Consider the following 20,152-nt stretch of genomic DNA (forward strand, 5'->3'; position numbering starts at 1 on the left):
TGGGTGCACACCAACCTAAGCAAGCTAAAGCAGGAACTGAATGAAAATCCTTGAAACCATGAGGAATAACTGATAAGTACCTAGACCCATAAAGGGAGCCCATCCTTTTCTTAACTGCACTGGATAATGCAGTTGTCATATAAGTAGGGAAGCTTTGGGAAAAACTTAGAAAACCCAAGCCAAAAATGGATATTGCTACCTTTTAAAGATAAATAAAGATATAAAAAGACAAAGCCAAAAACAGCATAGATTTTCATAGAACTACCATTTTGAACAAGCAAACATATGAATGCAAATACACTTGTTTGTACAATTGTTGCTTTTTTGTTACTTTGATGAAACAAAGCAATGATAAGCCCTTAACTTTGATAATTCCATTCTGAATATGCCACATGTTCACTCTGAGACTATAGCAGTGCATCAAACATTTAGCAGTATCATGCTTCTTTTATTTAGTGATCGAAAACATGCAAGTCCAAAGCTCTAATTCTACATGATAGATTTTACTGTGACCAACATGGACATGCATTATTTGTAAGAACCTTTTATTATGATAACTTTTAATAAGTTAAAGTGGACAGAGCTAAAGTCTCTGAAAGTGTTGCTAGCAAGACGTTAGGTGTGATTATGTTATACAGAGGCACCAGATCAATGAGATAAACTAATGACCAACATCAAAACTTTGTCAGCGATTTGACGGATTACAGATTGTCTGACTAATACAAGCTCAGTACAACAGGTTAGTCAAACCAGGTTAGCAGTTCATGCAGGAGTCCCTAGCCGTCAAGCTCATTACAAATCATGACAGGATATCAAGATAGATGTCTAATGGATTGTTTGTCTCTGCACTATATGGTGAACATGGTTCTTTTCATACTACAGAACCTTCTAGGACATTCACTTTGACTTACATTATTCAAAAGCTGTGCATTTGTGGGTTTGTGGAGTCTAAACTTCAGGTGTCATCTGAGGCCTTGTTTCCTTGCTGGTTATTCCTGTCCATTATCCGTAATGTTGTCTTTCAATTCCTCAAGCAGAGAAAGGGCGATTTTTGCTGTCCGCTCTAGGAGCTGTGGCTCTGCGCTTCATTCAGCTGCAGCTAAGGGAGTGGAGGAGTGTTCACAGTGCGAGACGAATGCCGGGAGTCATCCTAACGGGGGACACTGGAGAGTTAATAATAGTTCCACTCTGCTTGCGCCTCTGTTCCCCATGTAGTCGCCCATTAGAGAAGATTACTCACTTGAAGCCAGTGTACACCCACACACCCATACAAAAGCTGTAGAAATAACTCCATCAGCGAAAGAAAGATCACAATTAGATGGATGTGCGCATCAGCAGAAGCTTTTCCTGCTCTTGTCTGTATCCATCTCCCCCACTACAAACTCACTGTGTCACCCCAGCAGCAGAAATAAAGCACTTGTAATGGGTATAGAACCAGATTGCAATGCAAATGGATATGATGGTATTTTGTACCTCCGTGACCTCCTGGGACTTGGTATAGAGAATGTTTTGAGAACTTTAGAGACAATTCTTCTGGAACCCTGTAAGAATGTAATAGGGAAGACCACTGCGGTGTTAATTCACACTAATGGTTCTCAGTCCTGGTTCTGAAGAACCCCTGCCTGATCCAACTAATCAGCTTATTACCATGTCCCTCCTGAGTTCCTGACTAGGTGTATTAGAGCAAGAAAAAGCTCTAACATTTGCGGAACAAGTGTTGGGAACCATTGGTTTATGTCATATGGATGGGATTGGGCGCCTGGGTGGCAGCAAGGTGCTGCGCAGCAACATCCATTAGAAAAGAGACAGCTCTGCACAATCCATCTCATCTTTGGCTCCATGTAACATTAGACCCTCCATCAGTGGAAAACACTCTCCGCCTACAGAGTAGCCCAACTGGGTCTTGGATTTGAGCTCAGCCCCTCTTGACTGTGATTGTTTTCTCCTGGGGATCTGTTATTGCAGTGACAGTCACAACGAGGTCCGCCCATTTCCTGACCAAAGTCAGATTAGCATTGAGCGCAAGGAAAACAAGGCCTGCACGCTGCTACGGGCGGAATGTGACAGATCCCTGTAGGTAGCGTGCCACCCACAAGACTGCAGAATGAGGCCTTAGGCAGGCCAATCACACTGGGATAACCTCAATGTAATGGGGGAATTTAGCTGCAGTCACGACAGCTTTTGGTTGCCTTGCTATTTGGGGCACCAACCTTTGGACAAGAAGGTGTGAGTTGAAGAAAGAATTTGGAGAAGAACATGAAAGGAGAGCAAAGAGAATGATGACTTAATGAGGTGAGTGAGAGAGAGCAGGAATGGAAAAGAGGAAGAAAGAATCAAAGAGGACTAGGATAAGATATGGAGAGAGCCTAGGGGAAGCCGAAGGTGTAACATTAGGTTCTGTAGGGTGATAAAGGCTGCTTCACAGGGCACGGTGGACAACAACTCAAAGCAGACGTGTTAGTTGTTTGCTTGTTGCCCTGCCACAGCTTTTATCCTTCAAAAATAAAAACATCACAGCAACTAGCAGTAGCCTCTGAGCACTGTCTCTCATGTCTAATGTTTCAGTGCCTTTCTGTGAGTCTATTGTGCTAGGTTCTTGATAGAGGTGCTACAGCAGGCTCAAGGTAAAGTGTTGATAAAGGCCAGAGGAGCATTTGGGGATCAATACTTCTAATGGCTTTGCATTATATGTGGACAATGGAGAACATCCTCTTAGTGTTCAATTAGATCTCAAATAGCAAAGTATAAATGTTTGGAAACCTTGTTGACCTGCCTCTTTCAGCAATAACAGTTCTTTACCGAGAAAAAAGAAACAACCTAAAAAGTTGACCCTCAAGTGGCCTCTTCATGTCACCTAGAACATTAAGCACATCTTACCCATCAAGGATACCTATCAAGTGGCTTGATTCAAAATTATGCAGTTCATCCAAACTCACCTTTGAGTACCTGCTCTTAGGTTCAGCATGCAACAAGACCATCCACAAGAAGCACTTTAATTTCTCTGCCATAATACAAAAGTTATTTGTGACAAGGATTTATGGGAACAATTTTGATCATGTTATACTAAAGAATTCTTGAATCAAAATCAGCAAGTCCAGTCCATTCCCTTTCTCTCCAGAGACAAAATAAGAACCGGCCAAAGTAGCATCAAGTGTTTTCAATTTCTTTCATTCTTTTTTTTCAGATGTGCCTAGGCCTGACATGATAAATGATCTATGAGCAGTGGGAAGGCTACAAACATTGGCACGCTATCAAAAATGCTTTGTGTTCTTCAAGTCACTGAGACCCTCTCTCCGCATAGCAGCATCTCTAAATTGGGGAATGCGGCTGAAAGCATGCATTGCATCGAGTCAAAGAAAAACCTTGTGCAAGAGTTTTCCCTCAGATGTAAACTCCAGCTAAAGCCCAAAAGGGCCTTTTTGCATCTGGATTGATTGGTGGAAACAATAACAGTGGCCGAACGAATGGAGACAAATTATGCCGCGCACTGCTGCTCGGAGTCCCTGTCAAAACAGGCATAATAAACGAAAGCCGGGCTCCTTTCTGACCTCTGCTGGAGCGTGGTCTAGGGCTGCACGATGTATCGTTTGTTAATTGCTATCACAATACTGTCCATTGCTAAACTGATACTGCTATAATGTGCAAACAACACAGTTAACAAACCACCAACTCTTTGTGTTGTGTGCTGTGAGCATCTTGACCAAACCTCAGGTATTCCAGATGAGCCCTTCTGTTTTGATTAATCGAGTAATGGGGTGTGATAAATAAAGACTAGTCTTTTGCCATTTGGCAATGGTTCAAAAGAGTAAGGCACATCCAGTGCTGCTGTGTTCCTCCCCTCTTCCAAAAGTGGTGCTTTTGGCCTCAGTGTGCTGGTGGTAAACTATTGGAGTGCTTTGTAATGACTTCCAAGTACGTTTGCTCTTTATTTTGCATGGCTCATCACACTCAGACGTATAGGATGCCTATGTGTGTGCTGGTGTAAGTGGATGAAGATAGGGGGTAGAGGGGCACGAGGCAGGTAGGTTCTCCCCCCAGATGAAGAGGGAAGAGGGGCAGCAGACACAGAACAGCCAGGGGCTGTTTACATTCCACCAGCAGGCTATGCATTTTCCTTGTTTCAGAGTGAAGTGAAGGATGAATGTGCAAGTAATCAGGGGATAGAGCCATGTTTTCTCTGCTCTCCGTAGACCTGTGTGTGATGAAGCAGGTACATGCTGCAAACTTAGTGCTGAGGATGAATGCTAGCATAGCCCAGGCCTGGAGGCCTCTAAGCAGGGCTCAGTATGACATGCAACTTAGTTCCATTAGGATTTTCCCCCAACTCTCCCACAGAATGATTTTTGGCTTTCTTGTTAAGATGCTCCTGTTTTGCAGTCGCTCGTGGGTGCGATACCTCTCAGCAGCTGAAGCCAGTTCTAATATTCCGGTCTTGATAGGATCCGTGGGGCCGTAGCACTTGCTTGTTATCCTTGAACTGGCGTGCTGACCTCGCTGCGCCCTGAACTTTGCTCATGGACTGAAAACGTACTTTTGCCTTGTGAGATAAACACAGTCCACACCACAATCGCTTGGCTCAAGTAGCCACTTCAAATATGAATGAAGTGTCTGGGTGAAAACTCATAATTTTGTTTTTTGGGAAGGACACACATTAGGTTTGACTTTGGTTTTTCGGTTCTCCATGAGAACTCCTTCATAACACTGAAAAACAAACCAGTGCAGTGTACAGTTCAGCAAGTCAGCTAAGGGCAAGGAGTGCATTTTGCAAGAGCTGTCTCTGAGAACGCTGCATTCTCTTCCTTATGAGTCTCTTTTATCAAACGGAAAAAAACAGGGGCAGATGAGAGCAGGCCTGCAGCCCACATCTCACAATCGACCTAATTGCCTCACAACATTACTGCCTCCACGGTAACATATGCTCCAGTGACAGGACTAGATGGACACTGCCAGCACCAGCATCAAGCAGATCAGTTGAAAGTCGTGCACTAGGAAGAGTGCCATGCCTCTTTTGGCAGGAAGCCCATGATACTGGATCTATGCACCTCATTAAGTGTCTGATATTGCCATCCCAAGCCTCAAAAATTCGGACCTTGTCCCAGTCCAACGGCACTGGGTTACTTACAGCAGTGGTTGAAAACTCTGGTCCTCGGATACCCTTATATTCCCGTATCCTGCATATTGTAGTGCTTTCCCTGCAACCGTTTCACATCAAAAAGAGGTTGTTAGCTGATAAGATGGATTAGGTGTGCTAGAGCAAGGACAGCTTTTACCAAAATATCCAGGGTGGGGGTATTCCAGAACCAGGATTGGGAACCACTGAGTCAGAGGAGCCCCATGTTGCTGCAGTGGTGTAGCCAGAATTTCTTTTTAGGGGGACTTGTTTATAGGTTGATTACAGGAGGGGCAGTCAGCAAGCATGATGTCCCAGAGACATCGCTATAATGACATGGCACCAATCGCTTAAATGTATGTTAGCTAAAACAGTAGAAAATGACTCACTGGGTATCATATGAAACTCAACACACAATTGCTTACCTCTCATTTAACTGCCTGAGTAGCTATAACAGCAGAGTAAAGGGTAATTAATCATAGTCCAGTTTTTACAGCACTGGGTGTAGATCTAGATCATTTACACAACCAACATTGTGTAAATGTTGCAATGGTGGTAGCATCTGCCAAAATTTTTGGATGGTCAAAAGAGAACTTTGTCTCTTTTACTGACTTAAAGTGAGAGAAAAAGCACAAGGATGCAAGAACTCCCTTTGCACATGATGACCTGGGAGGTGGGAGAGCCTAGACCCCCTCAGCCCCCTTCAATTCTTAGTACTCAAGCATTAGTTGGCCCTGGAGTGCAGCTAGGACTCATGTACTGTGAATTAGCAGAGATAGGGAAGGTTGTTAAGCTAATCTTGCTGGCAACACAGTTCTGGTGCTGTGACCCAGTGTAGTAAGAGCTGTGTCTCCATATTACAGCATTTGTTTTGCATGTGATAGATGCTTTAATCTGCTCTGCTGCTGATTTGCATTGGTGTGTGCCTTCGTGCTTCCTTCCATTAGCCAAACTAGTTGAATTTGTACATCCTGCTTTGACTCCACTCATGTTTCTGTCAAGACAATGTGTAAGCGAGTATATATAAACCTGATCACAAATCCACACACAAAGTATGTGGTTCATTATGTCAAAATAATTGCTTAACTTGGTTATGATCCATAAACTGAAAGGTCATGGATGTGATCCTACCTGATAGTACCATGCTGCGGCACTTGTAGCCTTGAGCAAGGTACTTAACCCCAATCTGTTCTGGGGATAGGATCCCTGCACCTGGCCAGTGTAACTTGCTTTAGGCAAACATGTCAACTAATTGGCATAATATTAATGATGGCATTCCAGTCTGCTCCTGTCCAAAGCGAGGAACGTCACAAAGTAGTACATGACCCTGTTGAGCCAGGTAAAGCATAACCATGTCACCCACAGTAATATATGTGTCCTAACCCTCTTTAGACCACAGCGGAGCTTTAGGATGTATCCAACCTGGGTGGCTTGCATCTGCTTAGTGCACTTGCTTTCAGTTGTTTTACTAGTTCAGAGACAAAAGAGTGGGGTGGAGCGGGAGGTCCGAAAGCAAAACCCCAACTATCCCATCCCATCCCAGAGAAGCATGTGGTGCATCATGGGAGGTCTGGGAGGAAAGAGAGAGTGCAGAACAGTGCCAGGGGCAAGGAGTTAGCAAGCATTTCCCCCGGAGGGCCAGAGTGAGAAAATAAATGACGCAGCCAAGCCCACATTCCCTGGCTAGAGCGGTTAAGCCGCAGGAGCTGGGAGGGCAGGACAGAGGCGTCTGATCCATGCAGTATCAATCTGATGCTTTCTAATCCTGTTGACCTTTCTGCAGCATGTAGCTTTGCATGACCTTCATTTGTGCGAAAATCCAGTCGTGTAACAATGCAATATCATAGAGCAGGGAAAAATTCCACAGAGGAATCCTTAAGCTCGCAGTCACAGCTATTGTGCAAGGGGGTCCTTAGGCATCATGGCAGTTTGGAGCACAACAGAAGATAATGCAGCTCTGCAGACCATGTGGTTGGGTCTTGTGACCTCATAAGTGACATCTTGCAATGGCTCCTTATTCTTACAGTGAGTCAAATGTTTCCTTCTTTTTCTCTGTTTTTCTCCCAATGTTAGTCTTATTGAGCTCCTTTTTCCCAGAAACGAAAACTGATTAGCTAGAAATGAATCCAACCTGTTAAGACTTGTGTTATGAAAACATCAACAGAATGCATTCCATTTATAGAGATAGCTTCTTGTCAACAGTGCCCTGTTTGCATGGCCACTTAGCTGCTTTGTTTTCTTGGCCGATGTTTCACGAGCACAGACACAGCTGTTCCTCATCTCGACAGGAGATCCAGCTGTTGGCCCCTTGGCCAGGCGGGGCAGAATCCCTTCTGCAGCTTCCTGGCCCAGCCTGCACATCCATGGCTCGTAAAAGTCAGAGCTCCTCCATGTGGGTGTGGAGTCCCCCTCTGTCTCATCTCTCCCTGGAGCCTCTGCTAAGCTCAGTGACCGGTTTATGTCTGCAATGTGAAGTGTCAATTTAGCTGCTGCTTTGAATCTCAATTTTGTGTGTGTGTGTGTGCGTGTCTTTTTTCCTCCATCTTCAGAAAAGGCACACAGCCATTGTCCTTGACGCTACGTGTTAGTTTCACAGTACATTAGCATGGAGTGGCTAACCTCAGAGGAAGTCTGTGGGGGGTTTTTTTGGCTTGTATGAGGGTGCTTCTGTGTGTTTGAAGATAATATGCATTACTCCAGTGACAAATGCATGAGGTGGGGTGGCAGAGGGGAGGGGGAGCAGGCTGGAAATGCCTACAGAGGCTACATGTGGAAAACAGGCCCATCATCAGATAAGGCCGTGACAGACGCACCTGCTAAACTGCATAATGAGAATTAAGCATTCTGGGCTATCGAAAAGCAGCAGACATGACTTATTGTGCCTGGGCTTTGTTTTCTCATGCCGTGGGGCCAGCGATTAGGTGCCCTATCTCTGCCTGTTCGGGGGTGTCTGCAGATAAGTGGGCAGGAAACAGGAAATGGGTTTATTCGCACCCCGCCAAGCGTGCAGGGTGCCAAAAGCGGCCCGACAAATGAGAGCAAACGAAAGACAAGCTCTTAATGAGAATCTTCAAAGGAAACGAGACAGAGGGCAAAGCAATGGCTCCCATGGTGAAGATGTTTGGAGAGGAGACATTTCACTGGCATGTTTTACTCAACCATTCTCTTAGAGAGCACGGGTCTGAGGGTGTACTATTAAATCAGCTCCATTAAATGGGCTTCAGAGAGCTTCGGGCTCTTAGGCAGTCTTTTATCCTCTGGGTGATATGTGTTTTGGCTGGTAAATATTTTTGGGGATTATCATTAGCTTTGTATAACTGGGAAGTTTGTGTGAGTAATATAGTGTAGTTCTGTTGTACTGGAGCTACCATTGCATGGAAACAAGCATAATAAGATATATTCAGTAGAATACAAGATCATTTTTAAAATGGCTTTAAACATGCAGGAAATGCTCAGGGCCTTCTAGGTCTTCAAAGAGGGCCTAATGATTTCTGGAAACTAAAAATAAATGTGTTGTAATTTTTTGTCATTTTTATTTAACAGATTTATCATGTTTTTTGTATTAGAACCCCACTAGCAATACATGCAGTCAAGCAGGCTATCCTATTGATTAGTAAGGAGCTGAAATGAAGGCTTTAAATGTTACAACTAGCATAATTTGGAAGTGACAGTGGAACCAGCTGGTCAGGTTTTGAATTTCAATGGCTAAAACCAATTTTGTCAGAAAAAAATGCCACTCTAGCTTGTCTGGAAGTCCTACACATGTCAGTGAATGCTAATTTAAATGGTAGGCTTAGCAGGTTTCAGTCAGTTATTAGAAATGGAACCTGCAGTGGCACCTCTATTCCAAAGGACTTTGCTAAAAGAATCACTGTAAAATTACAACAAACAAGGTAAAATGTATGATAATATCGGACACAAGCCTCAGACAAAACAAATGAAATGTCTTTAAATGTCCAGGTTTAATCTAGAATGGCTACAAAATATGTAGGTGCTAGCTTAGCTTAGTGTTAACTTCTACAGCACACATACTACTAGAATGTAGTATATACTGCAGATTGTTGCTTTATCATGTAGGTATTTTGGTTTTATTGTTCATTTTATGACATTTATAGACTGAACTGAAGGTCTAGCTGTAATTGTTGGCTGCTGATATCAGCAATGGCACAAAAAAAAAACCAAAATAGAAGACATACATGTATGAGGTGTAACGGTGTCATTTTATAGTGTGTAGTGGTAGTTAAACATAAACAATACATGACTCTGTAATGTAACTAATAAAAATGTCAATACCATTACAGCTCTTGTAAATATATGAGGATCAACAGTTTTGGCTCATGTAAATAAATGTAATAGATTAAGTTGTTACTGACAAGAGACACCACTTTGTGCTCTCTCTTATCAGTAACAAATACCAGTTTGTTAGATTCCACAACACAGCCAAGAAAGAAAACCCTCCACCACCATTTTATTTTAGAAAGTAATTGAAGCTTTAGAGGCTTGGAGATTTGCTGAAAAGAAGGCAGACAGAGATAAGGACTGGCAGGACATGCACTGGGCCCTCAGCCACATATGCTTGTCCCTTTTATAGCCAAAACACATTTGAACTAGCAGGACATGCCGCTATGGACACACATCCCAGAATACAAACACAGCTTCATCAGTTAAGAGGGAATTAGGTTTAATTCCAGCAAGAAGAAGGAGAAGTATCAAGAAAGAATCTTTGACAGTTTAATTATAGATATTGCTCTTTAAGGCATGGGTTGCTTCAGTTGTTCATTTTCTTTCTCGCTGGACATGAAGACAGCAAGCAAGACTAGGAAAGTTATCATATTTGCATAGAAGCATATCTTTCTAACCTGACTGGATGAATCCATATGGAAGAATTTGGTTGGTAGCAGATAACAGGCGTTCGCTGTCTCCCTTGTGCAGTGCCTTCACTTCTGATCTTGTACTACAATATTGAATCGTAAAACTCCAAAGCAATGGGCGTGAATGTAAAATTCATAGCTGTGGTTTGCCCAGAGGATAAGGCCAGGTCAGTCAGGTGTGGAGGGAGAAGCGGTTAACCTGCTGTTACTCAACTCAAGTACTACAAAACTTTTTTCTTAATTTTTGTCTCTTCTTCTTTTTTATAATTTGACAATGCCAGCTGCCATTTATTTTGCCATGATGTTGTGGTGACAAAATGTCATGACAAACAGACCAATAGAAATGGTCCAAAATGACTTAGAAAAAAGATTAACTTACATTAAAAGCTGATCATTTTTTTCTTTCTCTTGTAAAGTTTCATATGGTTTCATATGGAGTTTTGCTCAGGCAGCAGTGATGCCTGATGCAAAAGTGTCATCATTAATTTGTTGCATTAAAGGATCATTGTGTTACTTTGGCATCGCAATTTTTAAAAAATGTAAATATTTGTTTGTTTTTTGTATTGTCCATTTACGTAAGAACCAATTTCACCAACATAAATTCTTTGTCCTGGCAAGCGTACTTGGCCAACGAAGTGATTCTATTTCTGATTCTGATACTCAAAGTCACATAAAGTTGTTGTCTTAATTTTTTCCTACAGCCTTGGCTTATTTTGCTTCTGCATCATACATTTTACATTATAATGTAAAATCTCTCTTGTGGTGTATATGACTCTCTTTAACTTCTGACACGAACAAATGTCCTACGTTTGCACTGTTCAGTGCTACGTCTCATAACTTTATGTATGAGGTGCAGATGAAATGAGATTCCTAGACTTCAGGGAAAACAACCATGACTCTTCATTTGGAGAGAGAAATGACTAAACAGAGTATGATAATGAATACTGTAAAACAAATGAGGTATTCAAATGCATTATGAGATTAAAGAAAAGGACAGGACTTGTTTTCAGTGTTCACAGTCAGGCACCAGGGCAGAGTATATTTTTTACTCAGACTGTTTAATACAACCCACAAAGGCTGCAAATAATCAGCCTTTCTCATCTAGCAAGGCATCTGGGTCTGAACTCTGCAGGCCCTGTCCAAGTGTGCTACGGTGTGAGTGCGGTGAATGATGAAGAAGATACGGTCCTGACTGTGGTCTTCTCTCTCCACAGGGGCCAGGATCCAGTATGCACGGATTGGCAGCGACGTGACCATGCTGTGCGGATCTCTGGACAATGACACCTCCGTTACGTGGAAGGTGAACGGGACGGACGTGAAGGCACGGTGGCGGGAGGAGGGGCCGTGGCTCACCCTCATGGAGGTGGACATGAGCAGCAACGGCCTGTACAGCTGCTTCCAGAACTCTGACGACCAGCGCCGAGACCAGATCACGCTCCGCATTGGCCGTGAGTGCAGTCGTTTTCTTAAGGCTCTGTACCCTTTTACCTTTTTAAAGCAAATATTTACATGCTTTTCCCAAATGTAGTTGATCAGCCAAGACATAGTTTAGTGTCCAAAGTTTGATTCTTCTGCTTTGCGTTGGAGCTATGAGGCAAATGTAGCTGTGACAAGTAACAGAAGTGTAAAAATAAGTACAGATGAAAGTCAGAATTCAAGATGGCTGCCTCAGTTTTTAGTTATGCAACTTGCTTTTATAAATTTCTATACTTATCAGTATGTCAGGTCATGTACAGTCATGCTTTTGTAAAGTTTAGAGTGAGATTTTTTTCTGTTTTGTTTAGTGACTGAGGTAAGAGTTAGCTTGGTTGTATTTATTACACAATGGACCTGTGGCTAGGCTAGCAGTCAGGACTGGTTGACACCACATGGGTTCCCAATGGTTGTATTACGTATTTACAGGTTTTGTAGTGACTGAACACATGAACACAAAATAAAACTGAATTCTGTCACAACAAGGCTGAGGATCGCAACACTTTGCTATAAAACACCACAAAGAACATTAGAAAGTAGTTTTAGGCCATAATGCCACTTTAACAATCATTTAACAATCTCCATTTTTACGTTTTTGTCCCATTCCTGGCCCTTAGTTTGACCCAGTGCACTACTTACTGCAGTACTTTCCCCTCTAAACAAGCCCAAGCTTGCTTACGCCTTCTGCCAGCCTGTCCTGTTACAAAGGCCAAGAAGCACTAGTTTGGATACACTTGCTGCAAGTTAAAAGAGTCTCTTTAATTACCAAAGCATCATCGTCTAAACCCCTCCTTTCCCAAACCTGTAAGCCCCCCTCCATGTCCAGCCGTCTCTCTCTGTGTGGGAGTCACAGTGGATGCGAGTGCCTGTTAACCCAGGCGATTTATGGTCTGTGTTTAGGCCTTCTCTAAGTGGCTACAGGGTGTGATGTCATACTGGACATTAAGCCGGGGCCAGATGTGCTGTTTCTTTGATTAGCAGCGTAAAGAGGGGTCATCGGCAGGCCGCGGGACATCTGACGGTGCTGGAGTCCGCAGGATGTTTCTGCGCTCCATTTCCCCCAGCCTGACAGACGAGGAGCGGCCATCTCCATCCCAAATTGCAAACACGGAGTGATCTATGTTGGAATGTGTACACAGTTTAATGACCGCTCAACCCAGGGTCATTTACGCCTCGTGGCTTGCAAATGGCATGAATGCAGGTGGTTGAAGGAAAAGTTTGGTGTGTCTCACAGGAAGAAGCTTTTCTTCACCCTTGAACAACCAGAAGCAAATTATTATGGACTGCTATGCTGTGCCAAGCTCTCTAATCAATAATGGTGACTAGATGCTACCCATAACACTCTCTGACAGCAATTAAGTTCGCTAATTAAATTAGAGAAATTAGAAAACCAAAAGAGGAGATGAGCCCTGCTTATGACTGCACGATGAGGAATGTGCTTCATCAGCTGTGTAGCTATGTGTTTACCAGGCCTTTGGGAATGCCAGTGTGGAATATCGGTGGAATCACATGATTAATGGGTACTAATTCCTTTAAAGACATGCTTCTTTTTTGGAATGGGACATGCATTAATAATGTGAGAGCATGGTTTATTTACTTTTTCCTGCTGTGCCAGCAAAGATTTACACATTGAGCATCTCAAGCCTTTTCCTTTGCTCTGTCAGGGTTCTTGTCTACAACTTTCGCTAAGAAACATTTTCCAGTCAACAGTTGCCAGCAAACCTCAGCTTGTCCCAAAAACCACTGCAATCGAGAGACAGTGAGAGTCTGCTGCATTTTTTAATGCTTGGTTGGTCGAAAGAGCTCTGCCCTGTACGTGGAATAACAGGGCGAACAGCTACCCGTGCTTTGCCTGGGTCGCAGACTAGCTAACGAGATAAGTGCTAGAGCTAAGTGCTTGAATGAAAGTGGCATGTTCCCAATCCCGCAGCCGGGGAGAGGCCCCTCCACATGTGCGTCAAACGCTCGGCCTGTCATAGGAACGCCTGCCAGGGACATAAGGAGATGAACGAGTGTGGGCTGGCCAGCAGGATTCCCATGTTTCACATGTCATCTCCTCAAAACCATAGCCCTCTTCAGTGGCTTGTGATAAACACAACAGCTCATAATTCAGCTTTCACTGCAAGGCTGGAGAGAGGACGTCTTTGTCATCCTGTAATTATGTTGCCTAAGACTGAAGACAGCTAAGGACACTGATGCTTTGGGTCAATGGTTCCAAACCCTGGTCTTGGAGTACCCATGCTCTGCAAATTTAACAGATTTTCTCACTGTAACACACAGACTTTGCCTCACCAGAATTTGCAGGGAAGGGGTACACCAGGACAGGGCTGGCAGTAAGGGAGAACTGGGGTGGGTATCATGTCTCTAGTACATGTCACGAGATTTGAATGAGCTCTATATATACACTATGTGGCCAAAAGTATGTGGACATCTGGCCATCACACCTATTTGAGCTTGTTGGACATCCTATTCCAACATGATGGGCCTTAATTGGAGTTGGCCCCCCTTTGCATCTATGACAGATACAGCGGCATAGTCATGCTGGAGCAGGAAAGTGTTGCCACAAGCTGTTGCCACAAATTTGGAAGTCTATAATTGTCATAAATATCTTTGTGTGCTGTAGCATTAACATTACCCTTCACTGGAACTAAGGGGCTGAGCCAAATACCCCAAGACCATTATCCCTCCTCTACCAAACTTTACTTTTGACATTATGTCTTCTGGTAGCTAGCATTCTTCTGGCAACTGCCAAACCCTGATTTGTCTATTAGACTGCCAGATTGTAAAGTGGGATTTATTATGGCAGAAAACACAATTTCCACTGTTTCAGAGTGCAGTGGCGGCACGCATGACACCACTGCAAATAGTGATCTCAACTTGTGTGCAGCTGCTCAGCCTTGGAATCCCATTTCATCTAGCACCAAACGCACTCTTCTTGTGCTGATGTTGCTTCCATAGGTTGGTTGGAACTGTGTAGTGAGTAATGCAGCAGAGGATAGGCAGATTTTATGTGTTCAGGCTTCCCCACTCTGTGTGTTTGTGTGGTCTGCCACTCCACAGCAGAGCTTCCATTTTACAATAATAGCACTTACAGTTGTCCGGGGCAGATCTAGCAGGGCTGAAATTTCACAAATTGACCTGTGGCATTTTATGATAGTTTCACATGTAAAGTTTCTGAGCTCTTTGGTACAACCCATTTAACTGGCAATGTTTCAGTGTTTGTCTAGGGAGATTGCATGGCTGTGTGCTTGATTTAATACAGCTGTACAGATGCAATGAGTGTGGCTGAAACAACTGAACTCATACTTTTATATATATATATGTTTTCTGTTGAGTTAAAGGCCAAAAAGTCCATACAAGTATTGTTAAATTGGTGTGCTATCAAATGCAGGCCTGACTGTGAAGGTAGCGTTTCAAACTTAGAGATTCAGATGTAAGTTTTCTAACGTCTTTGAGGTTTCTTGTGCTCTTTCTATTACTCTTTATTCCCTTGTTCTTTTTACTTTGGCCCAGCGATCATTCCATTTGGACTCTGAATTTGCCATTCACCCTTTCAATGACAATCCATCCGTGCAAGCTCCACAGCACAAAACATCTCACAAAACTCAATATTCTCTGTAAATTGCAATTTTGTTCTGCCCACTGGTAGCTATAATCCTCTGGTTCTATTATGCCTTTTTCATACCCAGAATGCTCTATCCGCAGCTTAACTTTGAGAGGTGTGATTGAAAGAGAGATTCGGTTACCAGGGCTGAATTCTCATTCAGTTACCAAGGTAAGGTATCAAGCTAACCTTCATATAGCACGTACCTAGGCTGGACGCAAAGCTTTTCTGAAAAGTTGATAAGGTCATGAAAAGAGAGAAAAAAAGAGGCAAGTTTACTCTTGTAAAGTACCGGTCTCGCTGCATCCTGTTTGCTTTTTCTACTTGCGGCCTATCTCCATTCAGCTATGAGGAACAAGAGAAACCCATTAAAATGGCATGTTTTGGCTGTCCCTGGAGAGAGCTGCTTTCCGAGCAGACGGGCTGGACGGCTAGAGTCATCGTTGCGGTTAGAGCTGAGGTCTGAGGACCACAGAACAGGCCTGGGGAAGCTGGTTGTGTCATTGTCAGAGCTAGCGTGTGTGTTAGTGTTGGGTTTTTCTGTGGTGGTTGTCAGGGAGGAGGCTCGGGAAGAGGCAGAAGGGGGACACACGTTGAGGTCGTCACCGCTACGCTCTGGAATGCTTGTAAATGTTCTGAACCATCAAACTTTTATTGCTGTTGTTGCTTTCCTCGAGAAAAAACAGCAATGTTGAACTACCTTGAACAAATATATGAAAACTATATAAAGGACAAAGACTGGCAGTCTAGAGATACTACATGTATATCTTTATACTGGGGAATTATACAGGTACTCGAATACTTATTTAACTGTTCAAGGTGCCAATATTTAAAAAACGAAATTTACTATTTGGGTATTAATTACCTTATATTATGGGAAGATGGAGAAAATGTACAGACCAAAAAGTCCATCAAACAACAATTTTATGTTTTGAAGGGCTGTAAATTGTGATGAGTTTGCTTATTTTTTATTTTACTTTATGTTTTGTGTTGTTATTTTATGCCATATTTCCTTCTTAAAGTCACAGTATATGATTCTGGAGCAAGATTGTTGATATTTGAACTCAACAGCAACAGCAATACAAATACACCCCTCCCTTAAGTGCTCCTTTAGAATCTCTGACCCACAAATTCATGGATGCGCATTGCCAAGGTAAATGATGCTGTAGTTAGCTAGGTTGTGGGTTAGCAACCTGTCATTACAACTGCTGCTGCAAAGCTAACCAGTTGCTCTCGTAAACATTAGCAAACAGAACAAAATGCTACTGACCTGCTGGCTCTGTGAAACAGCAAAAATAAGTTAATGTTAACCCATCTATCAAGCAGAAACTGAGTAACCTCCTCATCCCTTTTCAACTCTCACTATGAAGCTGAAGTCAGCTTCTTTCTTGCCAGCGCTACCCACTGCACTTACCTGGTTAATACCTTAAAGGACTGTAAAAGAAAGCATTACTATACATTATAGCGTTATGCTACATGTATATCTACATACAATGACTACAACACACTACACTGTTACACTAAATGTACATAGTACATCTGCATGACAACAGTACATTAGAATTAACTAGTTAGAGTTAGCATGTTAGTTTGGTGTTGGGGTGTATGGGGTTGTAAGGGGATTGTTTTCTCTTTTGTTTGTCTTGTTTGTTCGTTTTGTCAATCTATGAGTGCATTTTTGAAATGATGACTGAAATAGCAGTCCTTCATTCTCTGTTCTCTGCTTCCCCTCATGACCCAAAAACATGAAATGCAGGCATCATGTTGGACTAATATTGCTGAAAACCCTTCAATGCCTGCTTGATTCAAGTCCATTTGAAACTTCTTCACTACTGGGAATTGCTTCCCTCCAAAACTCTAAGAGACATTCCAGCCTGCTCTGCAGCTCATTGCTTATGATAGGAAAACAAAATGTTGTTCATTGCCACACTGCCCTAAAGGACAGAAAACAACAACTGCAGTGAACCACTATTACCTTATATGTTCAAACTGGCCTATGGGTCGAGTTTTTGTAGTGACTTTTTGTTTATTTTTTACACCAAATATGGTTGGTGTTGTATTACTTTCAGGGAAGAGCTGGGTTCTTGTTTGTATTTCGTTAAGGCATGGCTCCCTGCACGGCCATCTTCATTGAACGTGATTGATATTTTGTTTACTGTTTGGGTCTGGTGGGAGTGTGGAGAATGGGTCAGCCAAATGTAGCATACACTAATTATATCAGCTCTGGATAAAAACCCACAGAGACTAGAGGGTAAAGTCACCCCTCAAGGAAGAGCAGCGTTGATATTGCTCTCTTTCTACACGTTTTGTTTTGACTGTCTGCTTTGCTTTTCAGTGCTGGTTAATTATTGAAAACAGCCAGATAACTATTACTGATGACTTTTTTTGTTTTGTTTTGTTTGTTTGTTTTGAATTCATTGTTTCTGTGATGTCACAAGAACCAAGTCTACACAAAAAAAGTTGTTTTTTAAGGGTTTATTAGTAAATGGTTCTAAACTCACCATGAACACTCAGAACCCTTTTCATAATTAAAGGGTTCTTTGCATTGTGAAATCGTTCTTCAGACTGATGAAGAATGTGTTGTAGATGGTTCTATATAGAACCTTTTTTAAAGGTGGTTCTATATAGCACCAAAAATGTTACCTATTGTAACAAGGTTGATATTATAGCCCTTTGTATGCTTTTTAGAACCCTTTTCAAAAAGGTTCTGTATAGAACCATCTCCAACACATTCTCCATCAATCTGAAGAACAAATTCACATTGCCACAAACCTTTTAATCATACGAAGGGCTCTTGAAGTGTTTATGGTTCTATACAGAAGCATTTTCTTTACTAAAGAACGCTTGAAGAGCCAATACACTTTATATATTGCATATATTCACCTCTTCAGCCTACAGCAGTTCATTCGCCCATTAATACTGGATATCTAATGAGTGTTTCAGTGCCCTTTGAGGGAGGCAAAATACAGGGCAGTCACTCAAAACAGAGCATCCATCTTTAAGGCATAATAACAGAAACAGCTTGTTTACCTCTAACATAGGTTGAAAATGGACATGTAAAAATGAATTATGGCCATTTTTGGTACATACATTAACAAAGAAAAGTAAAACTTCATAAGAAATATTAAAACACAAGAACAATATTAATATAGCTAAAATCAAATTAATGTAGAAATCAAAATTGTGATGTATCAAGATTCTCAAGGTTCTCAAACCAGGCTGCTCTATGTGTTGTGAGTTGAAAATGAGCAAAAACATGGACCTTCTGGGGGGCCCTGAGGACCAGTTTGAGAACTCTTACTTTAAGGAACCATCCACTGAAAGCTTGAAAGGGGAACCAAAGGTGATTCTTGATTTCTATTAGGGGTGGGAATCTTTAGGCACCTCACGATTCGATTACGATTCAGAGGGCTGCGATGCGATTATGAAACGATTATCGATGCATCTCGATGCATCTTTTTTCTCTATGCATGATTTCTATCTTCCCACTGTCTGAGGACTTGGTAGTTTTAAAGCAAAGTATTTGTAATGATCCATAATGTAAATGCATTACGGATCATTACAAATACTTTGCTTTAATTATCTAAAATATCTTTTATTAATCAATCAAATGGAAGTGATGTGGCAAGTGAACTAGAAGGCTCTCATTCAGAGACGCTGCTGCCACTCATCTGCGATAAAATGCGCTGTTACCCTGAAATAAGATCCAGTGGTAATGGGTGTCCACGCAGCACGTTACAGCCACCCTTTTGGTCTCGTTGTAGAGGGGGGGGGGTGTTTTCGAGACTGGACGCTGAATCTCGGCTCCAAAGTGTGCCGCATAGCGCGAAAGCCCTGGTTCTCAACGACTGAGAACAGACAGCAGACAGCAGGTCACATAGCCCCGAAGTCTGGCCTCGCGAGTAGCGAACGAAAAAACAGATTAAGACGAACATTTGGAGGACTTATTCGCATTTATAAGCAGCGCGGTTGGTTAAATCTGCTGAGAGACTGTCTTTCTCTAAAAAGTTGCGAAAATGAACTCGCTTCTCTTTCGTATTTTCCCGTTCCACCTTAAATGGTGCAGCAGTTACATTCGGCGCCTAAGGCAGAATTTAAGGTGGAACAGGAAAATTACAATGAGAAACTGGCGAATGAGAAGCGACTTCAGCCTCGTAAAACAGCCGGACGCTGAGACATTTTACAAGAAACTCTTCTAGTTTTGAAGAAAGGTTTTCTGGCGGAGATGGGAGGAAAGCGGCTAAAGCTAAAGCTTAAAGCAGAGCGAAGTAAATCTGCGCTCTCATTTATATTTTTAGCCCATACTAGGACATTATCCCATACTGAGACATACTGGGCGTTAAATGTTGTGGCTCCCAAGGTGGTTTGACTTCGTTGAAAGGCAAAATGGCTCTTCTTATCATTTGTGTTGTGACTCCTGACCTAACCTGGCTTTTAATGCAGTGGGTCCGGTCGGATTTCTCGCTCATCCAGCAGTGTTTTTGTTATGTGCCGCCACAGACTGTCCGGGCGCTGCACTTCCGCACTTCCAGTTCAGCCTTTTGCGTTCCGTCAACATTACGTTATAAATTAAATATTTAGAAAATCGATTTTTGACGTTGAATGAATCGATTCAGAATCGTTCACGTCCGCATCGCGATGCATCTAAGAATCGAGTTTTTCCTGCACCCCTAATTTCTATGATTTCGCTCCAAAGAAGGCTAAATAAAATGAAAGTAAATGTACGTACTCTTCTACTTTTGAAACTATAGCCTCAAACATAACTGTGTAAAGAAAAAAACAGGTACCAAATTGACTATAATGGTGTACAATGCCTCTCTTCCTCTTGCAGCAATTAAGAGAAATGTACCTTTTGTACTGATGCTATTAAATCATGAAGTCCTTTTTTAGGAGAAAAATGGTTTAACTGCTCAATGCACTAATATGGGTGAATAGAATGCAGCTTAGCTGGAAATTTTATTCAGAATGTGGAGCAATATGGCAACTTTTCCCCTCCAGTGATCATTTTTTCTTTTTCTTTTTTTTCTTTCTATCTTTTTTTTTTTGGCCTGTTGGGAGCGAAGAAAGAGAGATATAGAGATGTGGCACTGGTGT

General features: G+C 42.3%; 1 protein-coding gene across 2 annotated transcripts in view; it reads left to right on the top strand.

The window, feature by feature from the left end:
* The window catches only part of cntfr (ciliary neurotrophic factor receptor), a 227,207-nt gene that overhangs the window by 110,679 nt on the left and 96,376 nt on the right, over positions 1-20,152 (top strand). For both annotated transcript variants that reach the window (XM_036595220.1, XM_036595221.1), the window contains exon 3: positions 11,196-11,429. In XM_036595220.1, the coding sequence (XP_036451113.1) occupies positions 11,196-11,429 (234 nt within the window). The remainder of the gene's footprint in view (positions 1-11,195; positions 11,430-20,152) is intronic.

Source organism: Colossoma macropomum, unplaced genomic scaffold (assembly GCF_904425465.1).
Source record: "Colossoma macropomum unplaced genomic scaffold, Colossoma_macropomum, whole genome shotgun sequence".
Lineage (NCBI taxonomy): Eukaryota > Metazoa > Chordata > Actinopteri > Characiformes > Serrasalmidae > Colossoma > Colossoma macropomum.